Source organism: Gymnoscopelus braueri, assembly GCF_963280865.1.
Source record: "Gymnoscopelus braueri genome assembly, contig: SCAFFOLD_399, whole genome shotgun sequence".
Lineage (NCBI taxonomy): Eukaryota > Metazoa > Chordata > Actinopteri > Myctophiformes > Myctophidae > Gymnoscopelus > Gymnoscopelus braueri.
The window spans coordinates 23393-47145 of NW_027660685.1; the positions used below are offsets into that span (position 1 = coordinate 23393).

Sequence of the window (23753 nt, forward strand, 5' to 3'; positions counted from 1 at the left end):
ACTTTTGAGTGCTTGGTCTAGATTGCAGGTTGAATTGGAGGGTTGTTACAGGACCCAGTGTTGTGATGGTTGTTTAATCTACAAAGTCTTTCACAAAATGTCTTGTTAACAAAACTAACTAAATGTAAAACATCATGAAGCACTTTATCTTACCATCAGACATACTATATCTGAAATCTTCATTCAACAACATACATTTACTGTCAAATTTTAAATATAAGCGGTTTCATACTTAGATGTCTACCTACTGACTAGTTGAGCTCTAAATATGTTTCATCTTGCTTATCTTCCTGTCAGGGTTGATCAGCAGAGAGCAGAGTCTCCTGAACCCAGCTGTGTCTCCATGAAGAGTGACCACTCCAAGGGAGGATTTATTACCTTCAAAGATGGACACCACTCTACTGATCAGAGGTCAGAATATAAAACTAACAGAAAACAACACATGATTTACTTTCATTAAACTCTACTGCTAAAAGGTCAGAAATTATAAGATTATTGGTCTGATTATTCATGATGTTGACCTTTTAATCTCCCAAAATATCACATCCTTTAACCAGAGCAGCATCCATTATGAAAAGCAGTGATCTCTAGAAAAGGGGCACTCCCCAGAGAACAGGTCTTTGCCAGGATGGGTGGCCTATCCAAGCCTTTTTTTCAGTCGTGGGTTGCAGCCAGTAGGACATGGGGGGAAATAGTTCTACAACATACAGTTAAACTCTCCACATCTGTGGTGGCCTCTAGTACTCTACGGGCAGATATTTATGGTGGGTGTCTACTGGAGGCAGACAGTTTGTGGACATTACTGAGGCTTTCAAATACAAACACAAGCAGTTTACATTTGTAACCAAGCTGTATAATAGCATCCTTAAGACGTTGGTACTTTAGCATCTTAGTAAGGGATGCCTCTTCCAGACTGTGGTTGAATGTAAATCCCACTTCTAAAATGGTCACTTCTCTACTGTCCTCATCAACAACAACATCTGGTGTATTCACTGTGACATCTGAACATGTATTATTTTCATTATTGCATAGTTTGAACATAGCAGTTGAAACACAAGTGCTTGTAGACTTTGACAGATGATGAAAAATATCATCTGTCTGGAAGTCCTTAACAAATAAATCAACAATTCTGTCATGCTACACTGTACATTCCCTTATATAGCAGCCATTTAGAATATGTGACATTCAGTTTCAGTAACTGGATTATGGTCATGGTGCAGACAATGAAGAGGAAACGTGTTAGGGAACCACAGAGAAAGATTGAGTCTGGTTGGAAGGATTCTGGCTTTGACTGAAGAGGTGATTACTGTATATCCTCATCAACTGTATAATGTTTGAATATTGTGTGAGAGACAGTGTGATCTGCATCAGGAAGACAAGATAGTTTTCCTTGTCATTTTAAACCAGTCCAGTGTTGTTGCTGTTTATGTTGTTGTAATATTACAAGGTACCTCTGTGCATTAACTGGTGATAAATGATGTTCTGTATCAATAACAGTAACCCTTACTGAGATCAAACAGTTGGTTAAAATGTCCTCAGAAACTACTACAGTGTCAGAGTCAGGTTGAACCCAGTCCAGGGATACTACAGTTCTTACACAGAGGTCATTGAGGTCAGGTCAATCTGACGAGACCCTAAACCCAGTAACGTGTGTCCATCCTAAGATTGGGTTTTCTTCTGAACCCCAGGAAACTTGTCTCATCATCTCTTACCAGAACATCTAGCAAGTTCCCTGACAGTCTTATCAACATTGTTCAGCATGTTCATCAAGTGGGCTAGCCTTGTGGGGTTAATATATATAATATAATAATATAAATCCACACAGTTCAGTCTGAACCACTTCCTTTCCAAGTAAACTAGGTAGATTTACAACCAGTAAAACCACCTGACCTCTACTGTCTCTGTTATCATGTTGCATTGGCCTGAAATCACCCTGATGTTGTTAGACTTTGATACTGAACGTGTTTGTTTTAACAGCTCATATAATCATAACGTTTAATATCTAACTCACATTTTAAGAATCACTTTATTTTATTTTTTCAAAGGACAGTTCCTAATTATGGAATCTATCTAGTTAAATGTGTCTAATGTTCAATATAGCTGCCCATGTACATTTGCTGTTTGGGCATTGTTTTGCAATTTGAGATTGTCTTTTACTTTTACCCTTTCCCCACCATTTATTTTAATTTCATCTAAATACATATTATGAACTTCTTTCTTATTTATAAAGTATGTTAACATGATGTGTGGATAATCCCTCTCCTTCAAACTAATTATTATAAAACAAAATTAATAAATGGTTTAGGCCTAGCCTACATATTGAGAGAATGTTTAGTCTTCAACAATAAAACATAAATCCAGATTGATATGAGCCAGGTGCTCTGAGCCTTTGAATAGACAGCACTCTGTTATTTAGTTCAGTGGTCATTATTGAAAAATAACTGACCGATGAATTCAGTGATTGGCCAATCAGAATCAAGCATTCGACAAGGCTGTGTAATAACATAGAACAGTCTTGTTCCACAGTGTGTCCTTGTTGGATCGTTGTCTTGTGTTTCATGTTTCAGTTTTTGAGAACTGTACTTTTGAGTGCTTGGTCTAGATTGCAGGTTGAATTGGAGGGTTGTTACAGGACCCAGTGTTGTGATGGTTGTTTAATCTACAAAGTCTTTCACAAAATGTCTTGTTAACAAAACTAACTAAATGTAAAACATCATGAAGCACTTTATCTTACCATCAGACATACTATATCTGAAATCTTCATTCAACAACATACATTTACTGTCAAATTTTAAATATAAGCGGTTTCATACTTAGATGTCTACCTACTGACTAGTTGAGCTCTAAATATGTTTCATCTTGCTTATCTTCCTGTCAGGGTTGATCAGCAGAGAGCAGAGTCTCCTGAACCCAGCTGTGTCTCCATGAAGAGTGACCACTCCAAGGGAGGATTTATTACCTTCAAAGATGGACACCACTCTACTGATCAGAGGTCAGAATATAAAACTAACAGAAAACAACACATGATTTACTTTCATTAAACTCTACTGCTAAAAGGTCAGAAATTATAAGATTATTGGTCTGATTATTCATGATGTTGACCTTTTAATCTCCCAAAATATCACATCCTTTAACCAGAGCAGCATCCATTATGAAAAGCAGTGATCTCTAGAAAAGGGGCACTCCCCAGAGAACAGGTCTTTGCCAGGATGGGTGGCCTATCCAAGCCTTTTTTTCAGTCGTGGGTTGCAGCCAGTAGGACATGGGGGGAAATAGTTCTACAACATACAGTTAAACTCTCCACATCTGTGGTGGCCTCTAGTACTCTACGGGCAGATATTTATGGTGGGTGTCTACTGGAGGCAGACAGTTTGTGGACATTACTGAGGCTTTCAAATACAAACACAAGCAGTTTACATTTGTAACCAAGCTGTATAATAGCATCCTTAAGACGTTGGTACTTTAGCATCTTAGTAAGGGATGCCTCTTCCAGACTGTGGTTGAATGTAAATCCCACTTCTAAAATGGTCACTTCTCTACTGTCCTCATCAACAACAACATCTGGTGTATTCACTGTGACATCTGAACATGTATTATTTTCATTATTGCATAGTTTGAACATGGCAGTTGAAACACAAGTGCTTGTAGACTTTGACAGATGATGAAAAATATCATCTGTCTGGAAGTCCTTAACAAATAAATCAACAATTCTGTCATGCTACACTGTACATTCCCTTATATAGCAGCCATTTAGAATATGTGACATTCAGTTTCAGTAACTGGATTATGGTCATGGTGCAGACAATGAAGAGGAAACGTGTTAGGGAACCACAGAGAAAGATTGAGTCTGGTTGGAAGGATTCTGGCTTTGACTGAAGAGGTGATTACTGTATATCCTCATCAACTGTATAATGTTTGAATATTGTGTGAGAGACAGTGTGATCTGCATCAGGAAGACAAGATAGTTTTCCTTGTCATTTTAAACCAGTCCAGTGTTGTTGCTGTTTATGTTGTTGTAATATTACAAGGTACCTCTGTGCATTAACTGGTGATAAATGATGTTCTGTATCAATAACAGTAACCCTTACTGAGATCAAACAGTTGGTTAAAATGTCCTCAGAAACTACTACAGTGTCAGAGTCAGGTTGAACCCAGTCCAGGGATACTACAGTTCTTACACAGAGGTCATTGAGGTCAGGTCAATCTGACGAGACCCTAAACCCAGTAACGTGTGTCCATCCTAAGATTGGGTTTTCTTCTGAACCCCAGGAAACTTGTCTCATCATCTCTTACCAGAACATCTAGCAAGTTCCCTGACAGTCTTATCAACATTGTTCAGCATGTTCATCAAGTGGGCTAGCCTTGTGGGGTTAATATATATAATATAATAATATAAATCCACTCAGTTCAGTCTGAACCACTTCCTTTCCAAGTAAACTAGGTAGATTTACAACCAGTAAAACCACCTGACCTCTACTGTCTCTGTTATCATGTTGCATTGGCCTGAAATCACCCTGATGTTGTTAGACTTTGATACTGAACGTGTTTGTTTTAACAGCTCATATAATCATAACGTTTAATATCTAACTCACATTTTAAGAATCACTTTATTTTATTTTTTCAAAGGACAGTTCATAATTATGGAATCTATCTAGTTAAATGTGTCTAATGTTCAATATAGCTGCCCATGTACATTTGCTGTTTGGGCATTGTTTTGCAATTTGAGATTGTCTTTTACTTTTACCCTTTCCCCACCATTTATTTTAATTTCATCTAAATACATATTATGAACTTCTTTCTTATTTATAAAGTATGTTAACATGATGTGTGGATAATCCCTCTCCTTCAAACTAATTATTATAAAACAAAATTAATAAATGGTTTAGGCCTAGCCTACATATTGAGAGAATGTTTAGTCTTCAACAATAAAACATAAATCCAGATTGATATGAGCCAGGTGCTCTGAGCCTTTGATTAGGCACTCTGTTATTTAGTTCAGTGGTCATTATTGAAAAATAACTGACCGATGAATTCAGTGATTGGCCAATCAGAATCAAGCATTCAACAAGGCTGTGTAATAACATAGAACAGTCTTGTTCCACAGTGTGTCCTTGTTGGATCGTTGTCTTGTGTTTCATGTTTCAGTTTTTGAGAACTGTACTTTTGAGTGCTTGGTCTAGATCAGTGTCTATCAACCTTTTTTGTGCCAAGGCACACCTGGCATAGCCAAAAGATCCCAGGGCACACCTAGATATACGGTATATATATATATATATAATTATATATATATATATATATATATATATATATATACAGTATATATATATACAGACACACTAGGGGTGTGCCGATACACGAATTTCACGATACGATACGATATTGGGCACACAACTTCGATACGATTTCGATACGATACGAAACTTGTAGCTTTTCAGCTTCCACTAGCCGTTTTGAATCCAAATAGGGCAATAGTGTGACCCCTGACCCGAAAAAAAACAGCATGTTGTCACCCTTTTCACCTCGGGGCTGTTTGCATGCCTGATTATTATTATCGTAAAAAAAACCTTCTTCAAACGGCGCGGCACACCTCAGCAGTAGCCCCGGCCCAAAATTGCGACGTTTGCCAGGGTTGATAAACACTGGTCTAGATTGCAGGTTTTCAGCATTTGAATTGGAGGGTTGTTACAGGACCCAGTGTTGTGATGGTTGTTTAATCTACAAAGTCTTTCACAAAATGTCTTGTTAACAAAACTAACTAAATGTAAAACATCATGAAGCACTTTATCTTACCATCAGACATACTATATCTGAAATCTTCATTCAACAACATACATTTACTGTCAAATTTTAAATATAAGCGGTTTCATACTTAGATGTCTACCACCTACTGACTAGTTGAGCTCTAAATATGTTTCATCTTGCTTATCTTCCTGTCAGGGTTGATCAGCAGAGAGCAGAGTCTCCTGAACCCAGCTGTGTCTCCATGAAGAGTGACCACTCCAAGGGAGGATTTATTACCTTCAAAGATGGACACCACTCTACTGATCAGAGGTCAGAATATAAAACTAACAGAAAACAACACATGCTTTACTTTTATTAAACTCTACTGATAAAAGGTCAGAAGTTATAAGATTATTGGTCTGATTATTCATGATGTTGACCTTTTAATCTCCCAAAATATCACATCCTTTATCCAGAGCAGCATCCATTATGAAAAGCAGTGATCTCTAGAAAAGGGGCACTCCCCAGAGAACAGGTGTTCGCCAGTATGGGTGGCCTATCCAGGCCTTTTTTTCAGTCGTGGGTTGCAGCCAGTAGGACATGGGGGGAAATAGTTCTACAACATACAGTTAAACTTTCCACATCTGTGGTGGCCTCTACAGGCAGATGTTTATGGTGGGTGTCTACTGGAGGCAGACAGTTTGTGGACATTACTGAGGCTTTCAAATACAAACACAAGCAGTTTACATTTGTAACCAAGCTGTATAATAGCATCCTTAAGACGTTGGTACTTTAGCATCTAAGGAATGCCTCTTCCAGACTGTGGTTGAATGTAAATCCCACTTCTAAATGGTCACTTCTCTACTGTCCTCATCAACAACAACATCTGGTGTATTCACTGTGACATCTGAACATGTATTATTTTCATTATTGCATAGTTTGAATATGGCAGTTGAAACACAAGTGCTTGTAGACTTTGACAGATGATGAAAAATATCATCTGTCTGGAAGTCCTTAACAAATAAATCAACAATTCTGTCACGCTACACGGTACATTCCCTTATATAGCAGCCATTTAGAATATGTGACATTTAGTTTCAGTAACTGGATTATGGTCATGGTGCAGACAATGAAGAGGAAACGTGTTAGGGAACCACAGAGAAAGATTGAGTCTGGTTGGAAGGATTCTGGCTTTGACTGAAGAGGTGATTACTGTATATCCTCATCAACTGTATAATGTTTGAATATTGTATGAGAGACAGTGTGATCTGCATCAGGAAGACAAGATAGTTTTCCTTGTCATTTTAAACCAGTCCAGTGTTGTTGCTGTTTTTGTTGTTGTAATATTACAAGGTACCTCTGTGCATTAACTGGTGATAAATGATGTTCTGTATCAATAACAGTAACCCTTACTGAGATCAAACAGTTGGTTAAAATGTCCTCAGAAACTACTACAGTGTCAGAGTCAGGTTGAACCCAGTCCAGGGATACTACAGTTCTTACACAGAGGTCATTGAGGTCAGGTCAATCTGATGAGACCCTAAACCCAGTAACGTGTGTCCATCCTAAGATTGGGTTTTCTTCTGAACCCCAGGAAACTTGTCTCATCATCTCTTACCAGAACATCTAGCAAGTTCCCTGACAGTCTTATCAACATTGTTCAGCATGTTCATCAAGTGGGCTAGCCTTGTGGGGTTAATATATATAATATAATAATATAAATCCACTCAGTTCAGTCTGAACCACTTCCTTTCCAAGTAAACTAGGTAGATTTACAACCAGTAAAACCACCTGACCTCTACTGTCTCTGTTATCATGTTGCATTGGCCTGAAATCACCCTGATGTTGTTAGACTTTGATACTGAACGTGTTTGTTTTAACAGCTCATATAATCATAACGTTTAATATCTAACTCACATTTTAAGAATCACTTTATTTTATTTTTTCAAAGGACAGTTCATAATTACGGAATCTATCTAGTTAAATGTGTCTAATGTTCAATATAGCTGCCCATGTACATTTGCTGTTTGGGCATTGTTTTGCAATTTGAGATTGTCTTTTACTTTTACCCTTTCCCCACCATTTATTTTAATTTCATCTAAATACATATTATGAACTTCTTTCTTATTTATAAAGTATGTTAACATGATGTGTGGATAATCCCTCTCCTTCAAACTAATTATTATAAAACAAAATTAATAAATGGTTTAGGCCTAGCCTACATATTGAGAGAATGTTTAGTCTTCAACAATAAAACATAAATCCAGATTGATATGAGCCAGGTGCTCTGAGCCTTTGATTAGGCACTCTGTTATTTAGTTCAGTGGTCATTATTGAAAAATAACTGACCGATGAATTCAGTGATTGGCCAATCAGAATCAAGCATTCAACAAGGCTGTGTAATAACATAGAACAGTCTTGTTCCACAGTGTGTCCTTGTTGGATCGTTGTCTTGTGTTTCATGTTTCGTGGCTCGGTTCTGGGTCCTCTTCTTTTCTCTCTCTACACTACATCTCTTGGTGCTGTCATCCACTCCCATGGCTTTTCCTACCACTGCTATGCCGATGACACCCAGCTGATCCTCTCATTCCCCCCCTCTGATACCCAAGTGGAGGCACGCATTGCTGCTTGTCTGGCTGACATCTCGGAGTGGATGTCGACAAACCACCTGAAGCTCAACCTGGAGAAGACGAGCTGATGTTCCTCCCGGGGAAGGGCTGTCCGCACCGAGACATGGCCATCACCATTGATAATGCTGTGGTGACCTCAACTCGGACTGCGAAGAATCTGGGTGTGACCCTGGACGATCAACTGACGTTCTCGGCAAACATCGCATCAGTGACAAGGTCCTGCAGATTCCTCCTCTACAACATCAGGAGGATTCGCCCCTTCCTCACGGAGAAGGCAGCCCAGGTGCTCATCCAGGCTCTCGTCATCTCCCGCCTGGACTCCTGCAACTCCCTCCTTGCTGGTGCTCCGGCATCTGCCATCAGACCTCTGGAGCTTGTTCAGAAAGCTGCGGCTCGTCTGGTGTTCAACCGCCCCAAGTTCTCCCACACAACCATCCTTCTCCGTTCTCTACACTGGCTCCCCGTAGCGGCTCGCATCCAGTTCAAAACCCTGGTGCTAGCCTATAGGGCAGTGAAAGGAACAGCTCCTTCTTAACCTCCGGGCTATGGTCGATGCCTACACCCCTGCCCGACCACTTCGGTCTGCCACCCCGGGGCGACTGATTGCCTCGTCACTCAAGGGTCCTTCTGGCCGATCCACACGGTCACAACTCTTTTCTGTTCTGGCCCCACAGTGGTGGAATGAACTTCCCACTGATGTTAGGACAGCAGAGTCACTGCCCATATTTCGCCGCAGGCTGAAAACCCACCTCTTCAGGAAACACTATCCTTCCTCTCTGCCTGACCTACTTGTTGTTAACTAGTTGTACGAACGCTTGTTTTCTATTGTTGTATTGTTTATTGGATCTTGTTTAGTCGATACACTTATTTGTTTTAGCTCATGCTCATTTGATTTAGCTATTTTGTCTCATCTGTTTAAGGAAATAGGTAGCTTATATATTGCACTTTTACCTTAGCGCTAGGTATACTCTTGGTTGCTTGTGTTTGCAGAAAATGCACTAAAGACTTCTGGTGATTAGTAGTTTTCGTTCCCTACCTATGTTGAATACACTTATTGTAAGTCGCTTTGGATAAAAGCGTCTGCTAAATGACTGTAATGTAATGTAATGTAATGTAATGTAATGTAATGTAATGTAATGTAATGTAATGTAATGTTTTTGAGAACTGTACTTTTGAGTGCTTGGTCTAGATTGCAGGTTTTCAGCATTTGAATTGGAGGGTTGTTACAGGACCCAGTGTTGTGATGGTTGTTTAATCTACAAAGTCTTTCACAAAATGTCTAGTTAACAAAACTAACTAAATGTAAAACATCATGAAGCACTTTATCTTACCATCAGACATACTATATCTGAAATCTTCATTCAACAACATACATTTACTGTCAAATTTTAAATATAAGCGGTTTCATACTTAGATGTCTACCACCTACTGACTAGTTGAGCTCTAAATATGTTTCATCTTGCTTATCTTCCTGTCAGGGTTGATCAGCAGAGAGCAGAGTCTCCTGAACCCAGCTGTGTCTCCATGAAGAGTGACCACTCCAAGGGAGGATTTATTACCTTCAAAGATGGACACCACTCTACTGATCAGAGGTCAGAATATAAAACTAACAGAAAACAACATATGATTTAGTTTTATTAAACTCTACTGATAAAAGGTCAGAAGTTATAAGATTATTGGTCTGATTATTCATGATGTTGACCTTTTAATCTCCCAAAATATCACATCCTTTATCCAGAGCAGCATCCATTATGAAAAGCAGTGATCTCTAGAAAAGGGGCACTCCCCAGAGAACAGGTGTTCGCCAGTATGGGTGGCCTATCCAGGCCTTTTTTTCAGTCGTGGGTTGCAGCCAGTAGGACATGGGGGGAAATAGTTCTACAACATACAGTTAAACTTTCCACATCTGTGGTGGCCTCTACAGGCAGATGTTTATGGTGGGTGTCTACTGGAGGCAGACAGTTTGTGGACATTACTGAGGCTTTCAAATACAAACACAAGCAGTTTACATTTGTAACCAAGCTGTATAATAGCATCCTTAAGACGTTGGTACTTTAGCATCTAAGGAATGCCTCTTCCAGACTGAGGTTGAATGTAAATCCCACTTCTAAAATGGTCACTTCTCTACTGTCCTCATCAACAACAACATCTGGTGTATTCACTGTGACATCTGAACATGTATTATTTTCATTATTGCATAGTTTGAACATGGCAGTTGAAACACAAGTGCTTGTAGACTTTGACAGATGATGAAAAATATCATCTGTCTGGAAGTCCTTAACAAATAAATCAACAATTCTGTCATGCTACACGGTACATTCCCTTATATAGCAGCCATTTAGAATATGTGACATTCAGTTTCAGTAACTGGATTATGGTCATGGTGCAGACAATGAAGAGGAAACGTGTTAGGGAACCACAGAGAAAGATTGAGTCTGGTTGGAAGGATTCTGGCTTTCACTGAAGAGGTGATTACTGTATATCCTCATCAACTGTATAATGTTTGAATATTGTGTGAGAGACAGTGTGATCTGCATCAGGAAGACAAGATAGTTTTCCTTGTCATTTTAAACCAGTCCAGCGTTGTTGCTGTTTATGTTGTTGTAATATTACAAGGTACCTCTGTGCATTAACTGGTGATAAATGATGTTCTGTATCAATAACAGTAACCCTTACTGAGATCAAACAGTTGGTTATAATGTCCTCAGAAACTACTACAGTGTCAGAGTCAGGTTGAACCCAGTCCAGGGATACTACAGTTCTTACACAGAGGTCATTGAGGTCAGGTCAATCTGATGAGACCCTAAACCCAGTAACGTGTGTCCAAGATTGGGCTTTCTTCTGAACCTCAGGAAACTTGTCTCACCCTCTCTTACCAGAACATCTAGCAAGTTCCCTGACAGTCTTATCAACATTGTTCAGCATGTTTATCAAGTGGGCTAGCCTTGTGGGGTTAATATATATAATATAATAATATAAATCCACTCAGTTCAGTCTGAACCACTTTCTCTCCAAGTAAACTATAGATTTACAACCAGTAAAACCACCTGACCTCTACTGTCTCTGTTATCATGTTGCATTGGCCTGAAATCACCCTGATGTTGTTAGACTTTGAAGCTCATATAATCATAAAGTTTAATATCTAACTCACATTTTCAGAAGCCCTTTATTTATTTTTTTCAACAGACAGTACTAATTATGAAATCTATCTTGTGAAATGTGATGCCCATGTACATTTGCTCTTTGGGATTTTATTTGCAATTTGAGATTTTTTTTTTATCCATTCCCCACCATTTAAAAAAAATCTAAATACATATTATGAACTTATTTATTAAATAAATGTCTTGCCATTAATGTTGTAAAATAAAATAAATGAATGGTTTAGGCCTAGCCTACATATTGTGAAAATGTTTAGTCTTCAACAACAAAACATAAATCTTTTTGCAGTGCATTACAACTTTACAACACTGCTGATTCTAATATACAACATATGATTTTAACTTATGGTTTTCACAGCTGTAAGATAATGACACATCAGAGTATACAGTAAAAATATCAGTGTTAATTTAACTCTAAGAGAGTAAAACTTGTAACCAAATGGACCCTTCAAGTGGAATATGACCCTCTACCTTTCCATAGCAGACCTTCTATTAATGCATCACATTGTGACATATTGAACAACGTTATAAACCACAGATAATTATAATGTCTGCTTTGAAAATACTGGCCGACTTTTAATGACTTTATGACTTAATGACTCTGAGCCTCTGGTGTCTACTGGAGGAAAACAGGGGAGAGTCATGCCTTTTTCATTTTAGTCAATACTATTTTTTATCAGCTTAATCTATCTTGTTGAAATGTGGCTAATTTGACTTTGTCAAAGATTGTCACTCTTCATGGAGACACAGCTGGGTTCAGGAGACTCTGCTCTCTGCTGATCAACCCTGACACCATGACAACCAACATCAAACATTACATTTATTCATCAGCTAGTCACATATTAAACTTTTATTTAAATTATGACAAACAAGTCAAGTTAAATTAGACTCATTTCAAAGTTTACAAGCACTCATGTGTTTCAACTGCCATGTTCAAACGGTGCAATATAATCATACATTTTCAGACGTTACAGCTAATATACCAGATGTTGTTGTTGATGAGGACAGTAGAGAAGTGACCATCTTAGAAGTTGAAGTGGGATGTACATTCAACCACAGTCTGGAAGAGTCATTCCTTGTCCATGACCAACATCTTAAGGATGCTTTTATACAGCTTGATTATGAATGTAAACTGCTTGTGTTTATATGTGGAATCCTTGGTAAGTTGTGAGAGGCCTGCAGATTGCAGGAATGCCCAAGGATAGAGGCATTGGTTACATTCTGTGTGTGTGTGTGTGTGTGTGTGTGTGTGTGTGTGTGTGTGTGTGTGTGTGTGTGTGTGTGTGTGTGTGTGTGTGTGTGTGTGTGTGTGTGTGTGTGTGTGTGTGTGTGTGTGTGTCCTCCACAGAGACCAGCAGATATCTCAGGGTCCCAGTGGTCAGTCAGATCAGGAACATGAAACAGAGCTGGACTCCATATTTAAGGTATGTCAATGTAAACCTTCACTATATCTACAAATAACATGATGAGCTGATCACAATAGAGACACATAGGCCGTGTGTCCACCAAAGTATTTGATCCCACATGAACTGTATTTGTTCATGAAGACTGAAATGCCTGAAACATCTATTATAACTTTATTTGACTTTTTGCCATTGTTCTCTGAGCCAGTCTTATATGAACTGGGTTTTACAATAAGGAACACTTCTCATAGGACTAGTTCATGAATTAACTTTTTATCATTTTAAACACTCTGCTCTTGGCAGTGTGTCTAGCGGTAACAGTTCCAGCAGAGAGCTTCAGACAACATTAGTCACTTCATACTGGGGGGTCCTGAGGCGTTCCATGGCCAGCATGGAGATATAATCCCCCCATCTGGGCCTTGGTCTGCCCCAATCAATCAATCAATTCAATATTGTTAATTTAAACGTTATTATATTATCATGTGTTTCAGCTTCTTGAAGAGAATCTGGTAACATTAGTGAAGAAAGAGATGAAGAGGTTCCAGAGGGTTCTGACAACAGATTACCCAGAATGCTTAGAGAGTCAGAGGGAGGAGGGGGAGGGTGAGGGTGAGGAGGAGAAGAGGAGAAGCATCACAAAGGGAGCTCTGAAGATCACACTGCACCTCCTGAGGAGTCTGAAGCAGGAGAAGCTGGCTGACATCCTGGAGATCAGTAAGAAAGTCTTTATTCACACCTTTAACATGATGGAGATCAGTAAGAAAGTCTTTATTCACACCTTTAATATGATGGAGAGCAGTAAGAAAGTCTTTATTCACACCTTTAATATGATGGAGATCAGTAAGAAAGTCTTTATTCACACCTTTAACATGATAGATATCAGTAAGAAAGTCTTTATTCACACCTTTAACATGATGGAGATCAGTAAGAAAGTCTTTATTCACACCTTTAATATGATGGAGATCAGTAAGAAAGTCTTTATTCACACCTTTAACATGATGGAGATCAGTAAGAAAGTCTTTATTCACACCTTTAATATGATGGAGAGCAGTAAGAAAGTCTTTATTCACACCTTTAACATGATGGAGATCAGTAAGAAAGTCTTTATTCACACCTTTAATATGATGGAGAGCAGTAAGAAAGTCTTTATTCACACCTTTAATATGATGGAGAGCAGTAAGAAAGTCTTTATTCACACCTTTAATATGATGGAGATCAGTAAGAAAGTCTTTATTCACACCTTTAATATGATGGAGATCAGTAAGAAAGTCTTTATTAACACCTTTAATATGATGGAGATCAGTAAGAAAGTCTTTATTCACACCTTTAATATGATGGAGATCAGTAAGAAAGTCTTTATTCACACCTTTAATATGATGGAGATCAGTAAGAAAGTCTTTATTAACACCTTTAATATGATGGAGATCAGTAAGAAAGTCTTTATTCACACCTTTAATATGATGGAGATCAGTAAGAAAGTCTTTATTCACACCTTTAATATGATGGAGATCAGTAAGAAAGTCTTTATTCACACCTTTAATATGATGGAGCGCAGTGAGACAGTAATTATACATAATTCAACACGATGGAAGGAAATTAAGGAAAAATAAGGCTGTGGTCAATGTAAACATGTCTCCAAGCAGATCCCTACGATTCTTAGAAACAATTCAGACAATAAGCTGGCAAAACTATACATTTTAAGTTTGTTATTTATATCAAAATAATACTTATAATGGACATATAATACCCTTCCACACAAGCTTACAGGAAGGATGAATATAATCAGTATCAGAAGTGTAGTGAGTGTAGACACAGCAAAAATCAAGAGGATTTAATTGTCACTAGTCATACAGGTATAAGCAGCCAAATACAAGCGTGATAAGGTCCACAACACTCTGCTAACAGCAACATACCAACAATAACAACAGTAATAAAGATAAATATCTTCTAATGTCAAGTATTTTGTATTACTATCTGGGCGGTCACTTTTATATTAACATAATACTCACAGGTGTCTTCCGTTCTTTTCCGTATTTAGAAACTCTTGCTCCTGTCAGTCAACAACAACTCAAATCTAATCTGAGGAAGAAGTGTAAGAATGTGTCAGAGTGGACTGCTAAAGAGGAAAACCCAACACTTCTCAATCAGATCTTCACAGAGCTCTACATCACAGAGGGAGGCACTGGAGAGGTCAATAAAGAACATGAAGTCAGACAGATTGAAACAGCATCCAGGAAACCAACCAGACCAGAGACACCAATCAGATTTGAAGACATCTTTAAACTCTTACCTGGACAAGATGAACCAATTAGAACAGTGATGACAAAGGGAGTGGCCGGCATTGGTAAAACAGTCTTAACTCAGAAGTGTGCTCTGGACTGGGCAGAAGACAAAGCCCACCACAATATCCACTTCATGTTTCCCCTCACTTTCCGAGAGCTGAATTTGATGAAGGAGAAGAAGTACAGCTTGGTGGGACTTCTTCGTCATTTCTTTGGCGGAATCAAGGAACGAGGGATCTGCAGCTTAAAAGAGTTCCAAGTTGTGTTCATCCTTGATGGATTAGATGAATTGAGGCTTCCTCTCTTCCAGAACACTGAGATTGTAACTGATGTCACAAAGCCAACCTCGATGGACGTGCTGCTGACAAACCTGATCAAAGGTAACCTGCTTCGCTCTGCTCGCATCTGGATAACTACACGACCTGCAGCAGCCAATCAGATCCCAACTGATTATGTTGACAGGGTGACAGAGGTGAGAGGGTTCACCGATCCACAGAAGGATGAGTACTTCATCAAGAGATTCGGGGATGAGGAGCAGGCACGCCCAATCATCTCACACATCAAGAAATCCAAAAGCCTCCACATCATGTGTCACATCCCAGTCTTCTGTTGGATCACTGCCTTAGTTCTGGAGGACTTGAGAACAATGATGAAAGATTTGCTGCCAAAGACCCTGACTGCGATGTACCTCTACTTCATGTTGGTTCAGTCCAAACAGAAGAATGTGAAATATCAAGATGGAAATCAGGCACATTCTGACAAGAATCCAGAAAATACCAAGGCCATTCTGTCTTTGGGAAAACTGGCGTTTGAACAGCTAGAGAAAGGCAACCTGATCTTCTATGAAGCAGACCTGAGAGAGTGTGGCATTGATATCAGAGATGCCTCTGTGTACTCTGGAATGTTTACACAGATCTTTAAAGAGGAATTTGGGGTGTTCAAGGACACAGTGTTCTGCTTTGTCCATCTCAGTGTTCAGGAGTTTCTCGCTGCTCTTTATGTCTTTGTCTCCTTCCTCAACGAAGGTGTCAACCTACTGTCAGGACCACAAACAACCTCCACTCTGCCCAAGTTAAATCACCTCTACCAAAGTGCTGTAGACAAGGCCTTACAGAGTCCAAATGGACACCTGGACTTGTTCCTGCGTTTCCTGCTGGGCCTCTCTTTGGAGACCAATCAGAAACTCCTACAAAGACTGCTGACACAAACAGGAAAAAGCTTCCAGACCGATCATGAAACAGTCAAATACATCAAGGAGCAGATCAAAGAGAATCCATCTCCAGAGAGAAGCATCAATCTGTTCCACTGTCTGAATGAGATGAATGATCATTCTCTGGAGGAGGACATCCAACAGTACCTGACATCAGGACGTCTCTCCACAGACAAGCTCTCTCCTGCTCAGTGGTCAGCTCTGGTCTTCATGTTGCTGTCTTCAGAAAAGGAGCTGGATGTGTTTGACCTGAAGAAATACTCTGCTTCAGAGGAAGCTCTTCTAAGGCTGCTGCCTGTGCTCAAAGCCTCCAATAAAGCTCTGTAGGTTCATTGATAACTGGATGTATTTAATATATTATATGATCTTTCTTTAACAGAAAATCTAATAAAAAATGCTTTATCACAAATGCTTATTCAGGCTAAGTGGCTGTAACCTGTCAGAGAGTTGCTGTCAGGAGTTATCGTCAGTCCTCAGCTCCAGCTCTAGTCTGAGAGAAGTGGATCTGAGCAACAATGACCTTCAGGATTCTGGCGTAACCCTGCTGGCTGTGGGACTGGGGAGTCCACACTGCATGCTGGAGACCCTCAAGTCAGTATAACTGTGTTCAACTGTGTTTAAACAAAACCAAATACGTTTCTAAATTCAATGGAACAGAATGTTCTTCAGTGAAACATCTCACGGTATGTGTATGTAGTACTGCCGCTAGGCACACACACTGTGCGAAGGGCACCAGGTAATAATAGATAATAATAATAGATAATATTTTGACAAATGAAAAAGTAGAATGTAGACGGTGTTGATCCTCCCACGACACATGCATGTATTTATTCGCTCGTGAGTGAGTCTGTGTGCATTCGTCGTGCTTGCATGGTTGTGTCTGGAGTGGACTGGTCTGGAGCACAAAACTGGCTGATAAAATGTGTGTGTGTGTGTGTGTGTGTGTGTGTGTGTGTGTGTGTGTGTGTGTGTGTGTGTGTGTGTGTGTGTGTGCGTGTGCGCGTGCGTGTGCGTGTGCGTGCGACACTGTCTTAATATTAGCCTACCAATTAATGGGCCAGCACTACAAGTGAGTAATACATTGTTTCATGTGTAAGGAATATAAAATATTGCACTTAGAGGTAAAGTAAGTGATTTTATTTGGTTAAAATAAGTGTTAAATAGCTCTATATTCTGATAGTACCCTACTCTGATAGGCTAGAGTGTTTGTCCAGTAACAGGAGTCTCTGTGTCTCTCCAGCTCTTTATTAAGCAGAACATGTATTTTCAGGTCTTGATACCAATTTTATTCAATCAGGATAGAGAACTCAGTCAGAATACAGATTAAAGAAGTGAAATTGGAAGTGATGATAAAAAGTTGACAACATTGGAACTGGAACACATTAAAATATATAAATGGGTACTCTCTCCTGATTGGCTGATTTTTTTCAGCTTCCTGAAAATGTATGTTGTGTTTATTAAATAGCTGTAGACACAAGGAGACCCCTGTTACTGAACACACACTCTATAGCAATGATTAGCCTACTATCACAATATAGTGCTTTAACCTTTTAACGATTTATTTTTAGTTTTGACCCAAAAATATCCTACCTTTTAAGATGAATGTATCAATTACACAGCCTTGTTGAAAACATTACATGTTAACGTTATATTTTCTTTGAGGGGGGGCACACATATATTATGCTTATGACACCCAAATGATCAGCTGTGTGTGTGTGTGTGTGTGTGTGTGTGTGTGTGTGTGTGTGTGTGTGTGTGTGTATCTGTGCGTGTGTGTGCATGACTGCGCACACGCACAATATTTATTTTAATATGTGATCTGTATCTAATTAACCCATTAAAACCGGGAACGCATTTGCGTGTAACCACTTAAACCACTATTTAAAAAAATATATATAGCGGATCTGCAAGCTCGTAGTGCGGCACCGAGTGCCGAGTACGAGTACGAGCTTGTAGATCTGCTATTTTTGAAAAATCGTGAAATTGTGTGCAAATCTTTGAAGATAGGCTATATATTTTTGAAGCGAACATTTTCAACTCAAATTTTTGCTTCTGGGTGGGTCCCTGGAACAACATATTTTGAGATGGGGGTCCGCAGCCAAATACATGATTTTGGGAGTTTGAACACCACTGATATATATACAGTAGCAACATACTTTTAAAAAAAATCACACCCAGTGGTCATCACAGTGGTCATCACAGTGATGGAAGTTCACTTAAAGAAAAGTAATACTGTGGACCAACCATTGTACACCCCTAACTTTAAAAAAAAACATATATGTGTTTTTTTTATGTAAAATATGTGTTTTTTTTAAGTGCATAGTCCTATTTATAGGGCTATGCACATGTGTCATGTGTTTCACTAGCCAATCACAGTCCTGAATAGAGTCAGGGGTGGCCAATCACGGTGCAGGGTTAGGGGGGTACAATGGTGGCCAATCACAGCGCAGGGTTGGGGGGGTACAATGGGTGGGGGGGGGTACAATGGTGGCCAATCACAGTGCAGCGAATGTCGATGTCCAAACCTCACATATAGGGGCGGTTTCACCGCCCAAAAACTGTTAGGATCTAGGAGATATTTGTAGAATCCTCCAGAAGCATCCCCCCGATATTGTAACCTTCCTGAAAATGTATTTTGTGTTTATTAAAGAGCTGTAGACACAAGGAGACCCCTGTTACTGAACACACACTCTATAGCAATGATTAGCTATCAGAATATAGGGCTTTAACCTTTTACCCCCGTGTGTGTGTGTGTGTGTGTGTGTGTGTGTGTGTGTGTGTGTGTGTGTGTGTGTGTGTGTGTGTGTGTGTGTGTGTGTGTGTGTGTGTGTGTGTGTGTGTGTGTGTGTGTGTGTGTGTGTGTGTGTGTGTGTACCTTGTACTCTGAACAAACTGTATCAGTTATCACACAATACATCACACCATCATAAAGGTGTAAACATTACACTGCCCCCCCCTCTCTCTCTCTCTCTCTCTCTCTCTCTCTCTCTCTCTCTCTCTCTCTCTCTCTCTCTCTCTCTCTCTCTCTCTCTCTCTCTCTCTCTCTCTCTCTCATGCGATATTTATTTATTTTATTATGTGATCTTTATTTTACAGAAATGTAATTAATAAATGCTTTACCACTAATGTTTCTTCAGGCTGAGTGGCTGTAACCTGTCAGAGAGTTATCATCAGTTCTTTGCTCCAAATCCAAATCGTGTGTGTGTGTGTGTGTGTGTGTGTGTGTGTGTGTGTGTGTGTGTGTGTGTGTGTGTGTGTGTGTGTGTGTGTGTGTGTGTGTGTGTGTGTGTGTGTGTGTGTGTGCAGTTTGTCAGGATGTCTGGTCACAGAGAAAGGCTGCTCTTCTCTGACCTCAGCTCTGCGCTCCAACCCTTCCCATTTGAGAGAGTTGAACGTGACCTACAATCATCCAGGAGAATCAGGAGAAGCGTTGCTCTCTGCTGTTGTGAAGGATCCACACTACAGACTGGACAGTCTTAGGTATGAGAGACTTGGTCTGTGTGTGAATGTTCATAGTGTCTACTGTCTATTCAGACCATGTGTAAACACCAGACATCACATAGAGACTTGGTCTGTGTGTGAATGTTCATAGTGTCTACTGTCTATTCAGACCATGTGTAAACACCAGACAGACTACACTGTCTGTATTCTATGATCCTATAGTTTACTGAGACACTACACTGTCTCTGTATTCTATGATCCTATAGTTTACTGAGACACTACACTGTCTCTCTGTATTCTATGATCCTATAGTTTACTGAGACACTACACTGTCTCTCTGTATTCTATGATCCTATAGTTTACTGAGACACTACACTGTCTCTCTGTATTCTATGATCCTATAGTTTACTGAGACACTACACTGTCTCTGTATTCTATGATCCTATAGTTTACTGAGACACTACACTGTCTCTCTGTATTCTATGATCCTATAGTTTACTGAGACACTACACTGTCTCTCTGTATTCTATGATCCTATAGTTTACTGAGACACCACACTGTCTCTGTATTCTATGATCCTATAGTTTACTGATACACTACACTGTCTCTCTGTATTCTATGATCCTATAGTTTACTGAGACACTACACTGTCTCTCTGTATTCTATGATCCTATAGTTTACTGAGACACTACACTGTCTCTCTGTATTCTATGATCCTATAGTTTACTGAGACACTACACTGTCTCTGTATTCTATGATTCTGTATTCTATGATCCTATAGTTTACTGAGACACTACACTGTCTCTCTGTATTCTATGATCCTATAGTTTACTGAGACATTACACTGTCTATGTATTCTATGATTCTGTATTCTATGATCCTATAGTTTACTGAGACACTACACTGTCTCTCTGTATTCTATGATCCTATAGTTTACTGAGACACTACACTGTCTCTGTATTCTATGATCCTATAGTTTACTGAGACACTACACTGTCTCTGTATTCTATGATCCTATAGTTTACTGAGACACTACACTGTCTCTCTGTATTCTATGATCCTATAGTTTACTGAGACACTACACTGTCTCTGTATTCTATGATCCTATAGTTTACTGAGACACTACACTGTCTCTGTATTCTATGATCCTATAGTTTACTGAGACACTACACTGTCTCTCTGTATTCTATGATCCTATAGTTTACTGAGACACTACACTGTCTCTGTATTCTATGATCCTATAGTTTACTGAGACACTACACTGTCTCTGTATTCTATGATCCTATAGTTTACTGAGACACTACACTGTCTCTGTATTCTATGATCCTATAGTTTAACCATCGACTTTTTTTTAACAAAAAACATTATAAGACCACCTTTAATGTATCCATTTGTGAGTGTCAGAGACAGAAGCCTCATTCACATTGTAAACATGGAGGTTTTACACACTTTAAACAGTGAGTCTGACTCTGTAGGACCTGACCTGATGCTGCCAGCCGCCTAACCACCTAACTGAACCCTATCATCTCTGTTATGGATCGAACGTCGTCCGAAAATAGCCTATCTATAAGCTTACACAACGCGCCACGAGTTGTAAGCTTATAGATCGGCTATTTTCTGCAAAGATATATTTAGTGTAAAGCAGACACATCAGGGACCCTGTTATAATTTACAATGTAGTCATTTATCAGACGCTATAGGATCAGTAAACTATAGGATCATAGAATACAGAGAGACAGTGTAGTGTCTCAGTAAACTATAGGATCATAGAATACAGAGACAGTGTAGTGTCTCAGTAAACTATAGGATCATAGAATACAGAGACAGTGTAGTGTCTCAGTAAACTATAGGATCATAGAATACAGAGAGACAGTGTAGTGTCTCAGTAAACTATAGGATCATAGAATACAGAGACAGTGTAGTGTCTCAGTAAACTATAGGATCATAGAATACAGAGACAGTGTAGTGTCTCAGTAAACTATAGGATCATAGAATACAGAGAGACAGTGTAGTGTCTCAGTAAACTATAGGATCATAGAATACAGAGACAGTGTAGTGTCTCAGTAAACTGTAGGATCATAGAATACAGAGAGACAGTGTAGTTTCTCAGTAAACTATAGGATCATAGAATACACAGAGACAGTGTAGTGTCTCAGTAAACTATAGGATCATAGAATACAGAGAGACATTGTAGTGTCTCAGTAAACTATAGGATCATAGAATACAGAGAGACAGTGTAGTGTCTCAGTAAACTATAGGATCATAGAATACAGAGAGACAGTGTAGTGTCTCAGTAAACTATAGGATCATAGAATACAGAGACAGTGTAGTGTCTCAGTAAACTATAGGATCATAGAATACAGAGACAGTGTAGTGTCTCAGTAAACTGTAGGATCATAGAATACAGAGAGACAGTGTAGTTTCTCAGTAAACTATAGGATCATAGAATACAGAGACAGTGTAGTGTCTCAGTAAACTATAGGATCATAGAATACAGAGACAGTGTAGGTGTCTCAGTAAACTATAGGATCATAGAATACAGAGACAGTGTAGTGACTCAGTAAACTGTAGGATCATAGAATACAGAGACAGTGTAGTGTCTCAGTAAACTATTGGATCATAGAATACAGAGACAGTGTAGTGTCTCAGTAAACTATAGGATCATAGAATACAGAGACAGTGTAGTGTCTCAGTAAACTATAGGATCATAGATACAGAGACAGTGTAGTGTCTCAGTAAACTATAGGATCATAGAATACATAGAGACAGTGTAGTGTCTCAGGTAAACTATAGGATCATAGAATACAGAGAGACAGTGTAGTGTCTCAGTAAACTATAGGATCATAGAATACAGAGAGACAGTGTAGTGTCTCAGTAAACTGTAGGATCATAGAATACAGAGAGACAGTGTAGAGACTTGGTCTGTGTGTGAATGTTCATAGTGTCTACTGTCTATTCAGACCATGTGTAAACACCAGACATCACATAGAGACTTGGTCTGTGTGTGAATGTTCATAGTGTCTACTGTCTATTCAGACCATGTGTAAACACCCAGGCATCACATAGAAATAAGTTAGACAATTCAACTCTGGCAGCGGGAGGCTGTGTGCGTGAGACAAAGACAAACATTTTCATTGGATTGCACTTGCGTGTCCCAGATTGACTCCTCTCTTCTGCCAGCTCACCTCTGATTCAAAATGAATAACTAGGTGGTCAGACTCAGAGGGTAACACTTGCTATGCATACCTTGTCTATAATGCATTATAAACATACTTGTAATGCATTATAATCTGCTTATGACACTGTATAAATATAGTTAGAAGAACTCATACATATTCATAATGCTTCATAACAATACTCATAACACATAATAAAGCATTCTATAATGACGTATAAGGTCAAGTATAAATGCATTGTGATATGCATATAACACTGTGTAATTACAGTTATAAGCACTCATATGTACTCATAATGCAATCATAATACATTATAAACCACTTTCTATTGTATTGACTGAATACTCGACAAAACCATGAAATAATAAAACCTTACATACAGTTTGTATGTATTTCAGATTTTTCATATTCCATCCTGATTGGCTAAAAATGGCTTCCAAAGTTTGCAGGAGTGCTCAGTTTTGAACAAAATGCCTCAAATTATAAACACAGCATGCAATTTCCCTGACATTTTGCACGCACATTCCCACTATGCCGAGGAAGAAAGACGCCGACTTATGTAAAACACATTTTTTTATATTACTCCTTCATTTTATCCAAATTTCACGCAAATCGGTACACAAGATCTCTATAGTCATGTGATCAAGACGGATCTGTTTGATTTTACATATTCCATCCTGATTGGCTAAGATTGACATCTAAACTTTGCAGTAGTGGCTTGTTTTGAACAAA

The 23753-nt window shown here is 39.0% G+C and overlaps 1 protein-coding gene across 2 annotated transcripts in view; it reads left to right on the forward strand.

Annotated features, from left to right (window-relative positions):
* The window catches only part of LOC308081306 (protein NLRC3-like), a 37487-nt gene extending 17478 nt beyond the window's left edge, over positions 1-20009 (forward strand). For both annotated transcript variants that reach the window (XM_080457688.1, XM_080457689.1), the window contains 9 exons: positions 298-411; positions 2879-2992; positions 5938-6051; positions 9830-9943; positions 12858-12933; positions 13404-13626; positions 14951-16727; positions 16825-16995; positions 19711-20009. In XM_080457688.1, coding sequence (XP_080313814.1) covers positions 298-411; positions 2879-2992; positions 5938-6051; positions 9830-9943; positions 12858-12933; positions 13404-13626; positions 14951-16727; positions 16825-16995; positions 19711-19996 — 2989 coding nt within the window. In that variant the 3' untranslated portion in view covers positions 19997-20009. The remainder of the gene's footprint in view (positions 1-297; positions 412-2878; positions 2993-5937; positions 6052-9829; positions 9944-12857; positions 12934-13403; positions 13627-14950; positions 16728-16824; positions 16996-19710) is intronic.
* Positions 20010-23753: the final 3744 nt, after the last annotated feature.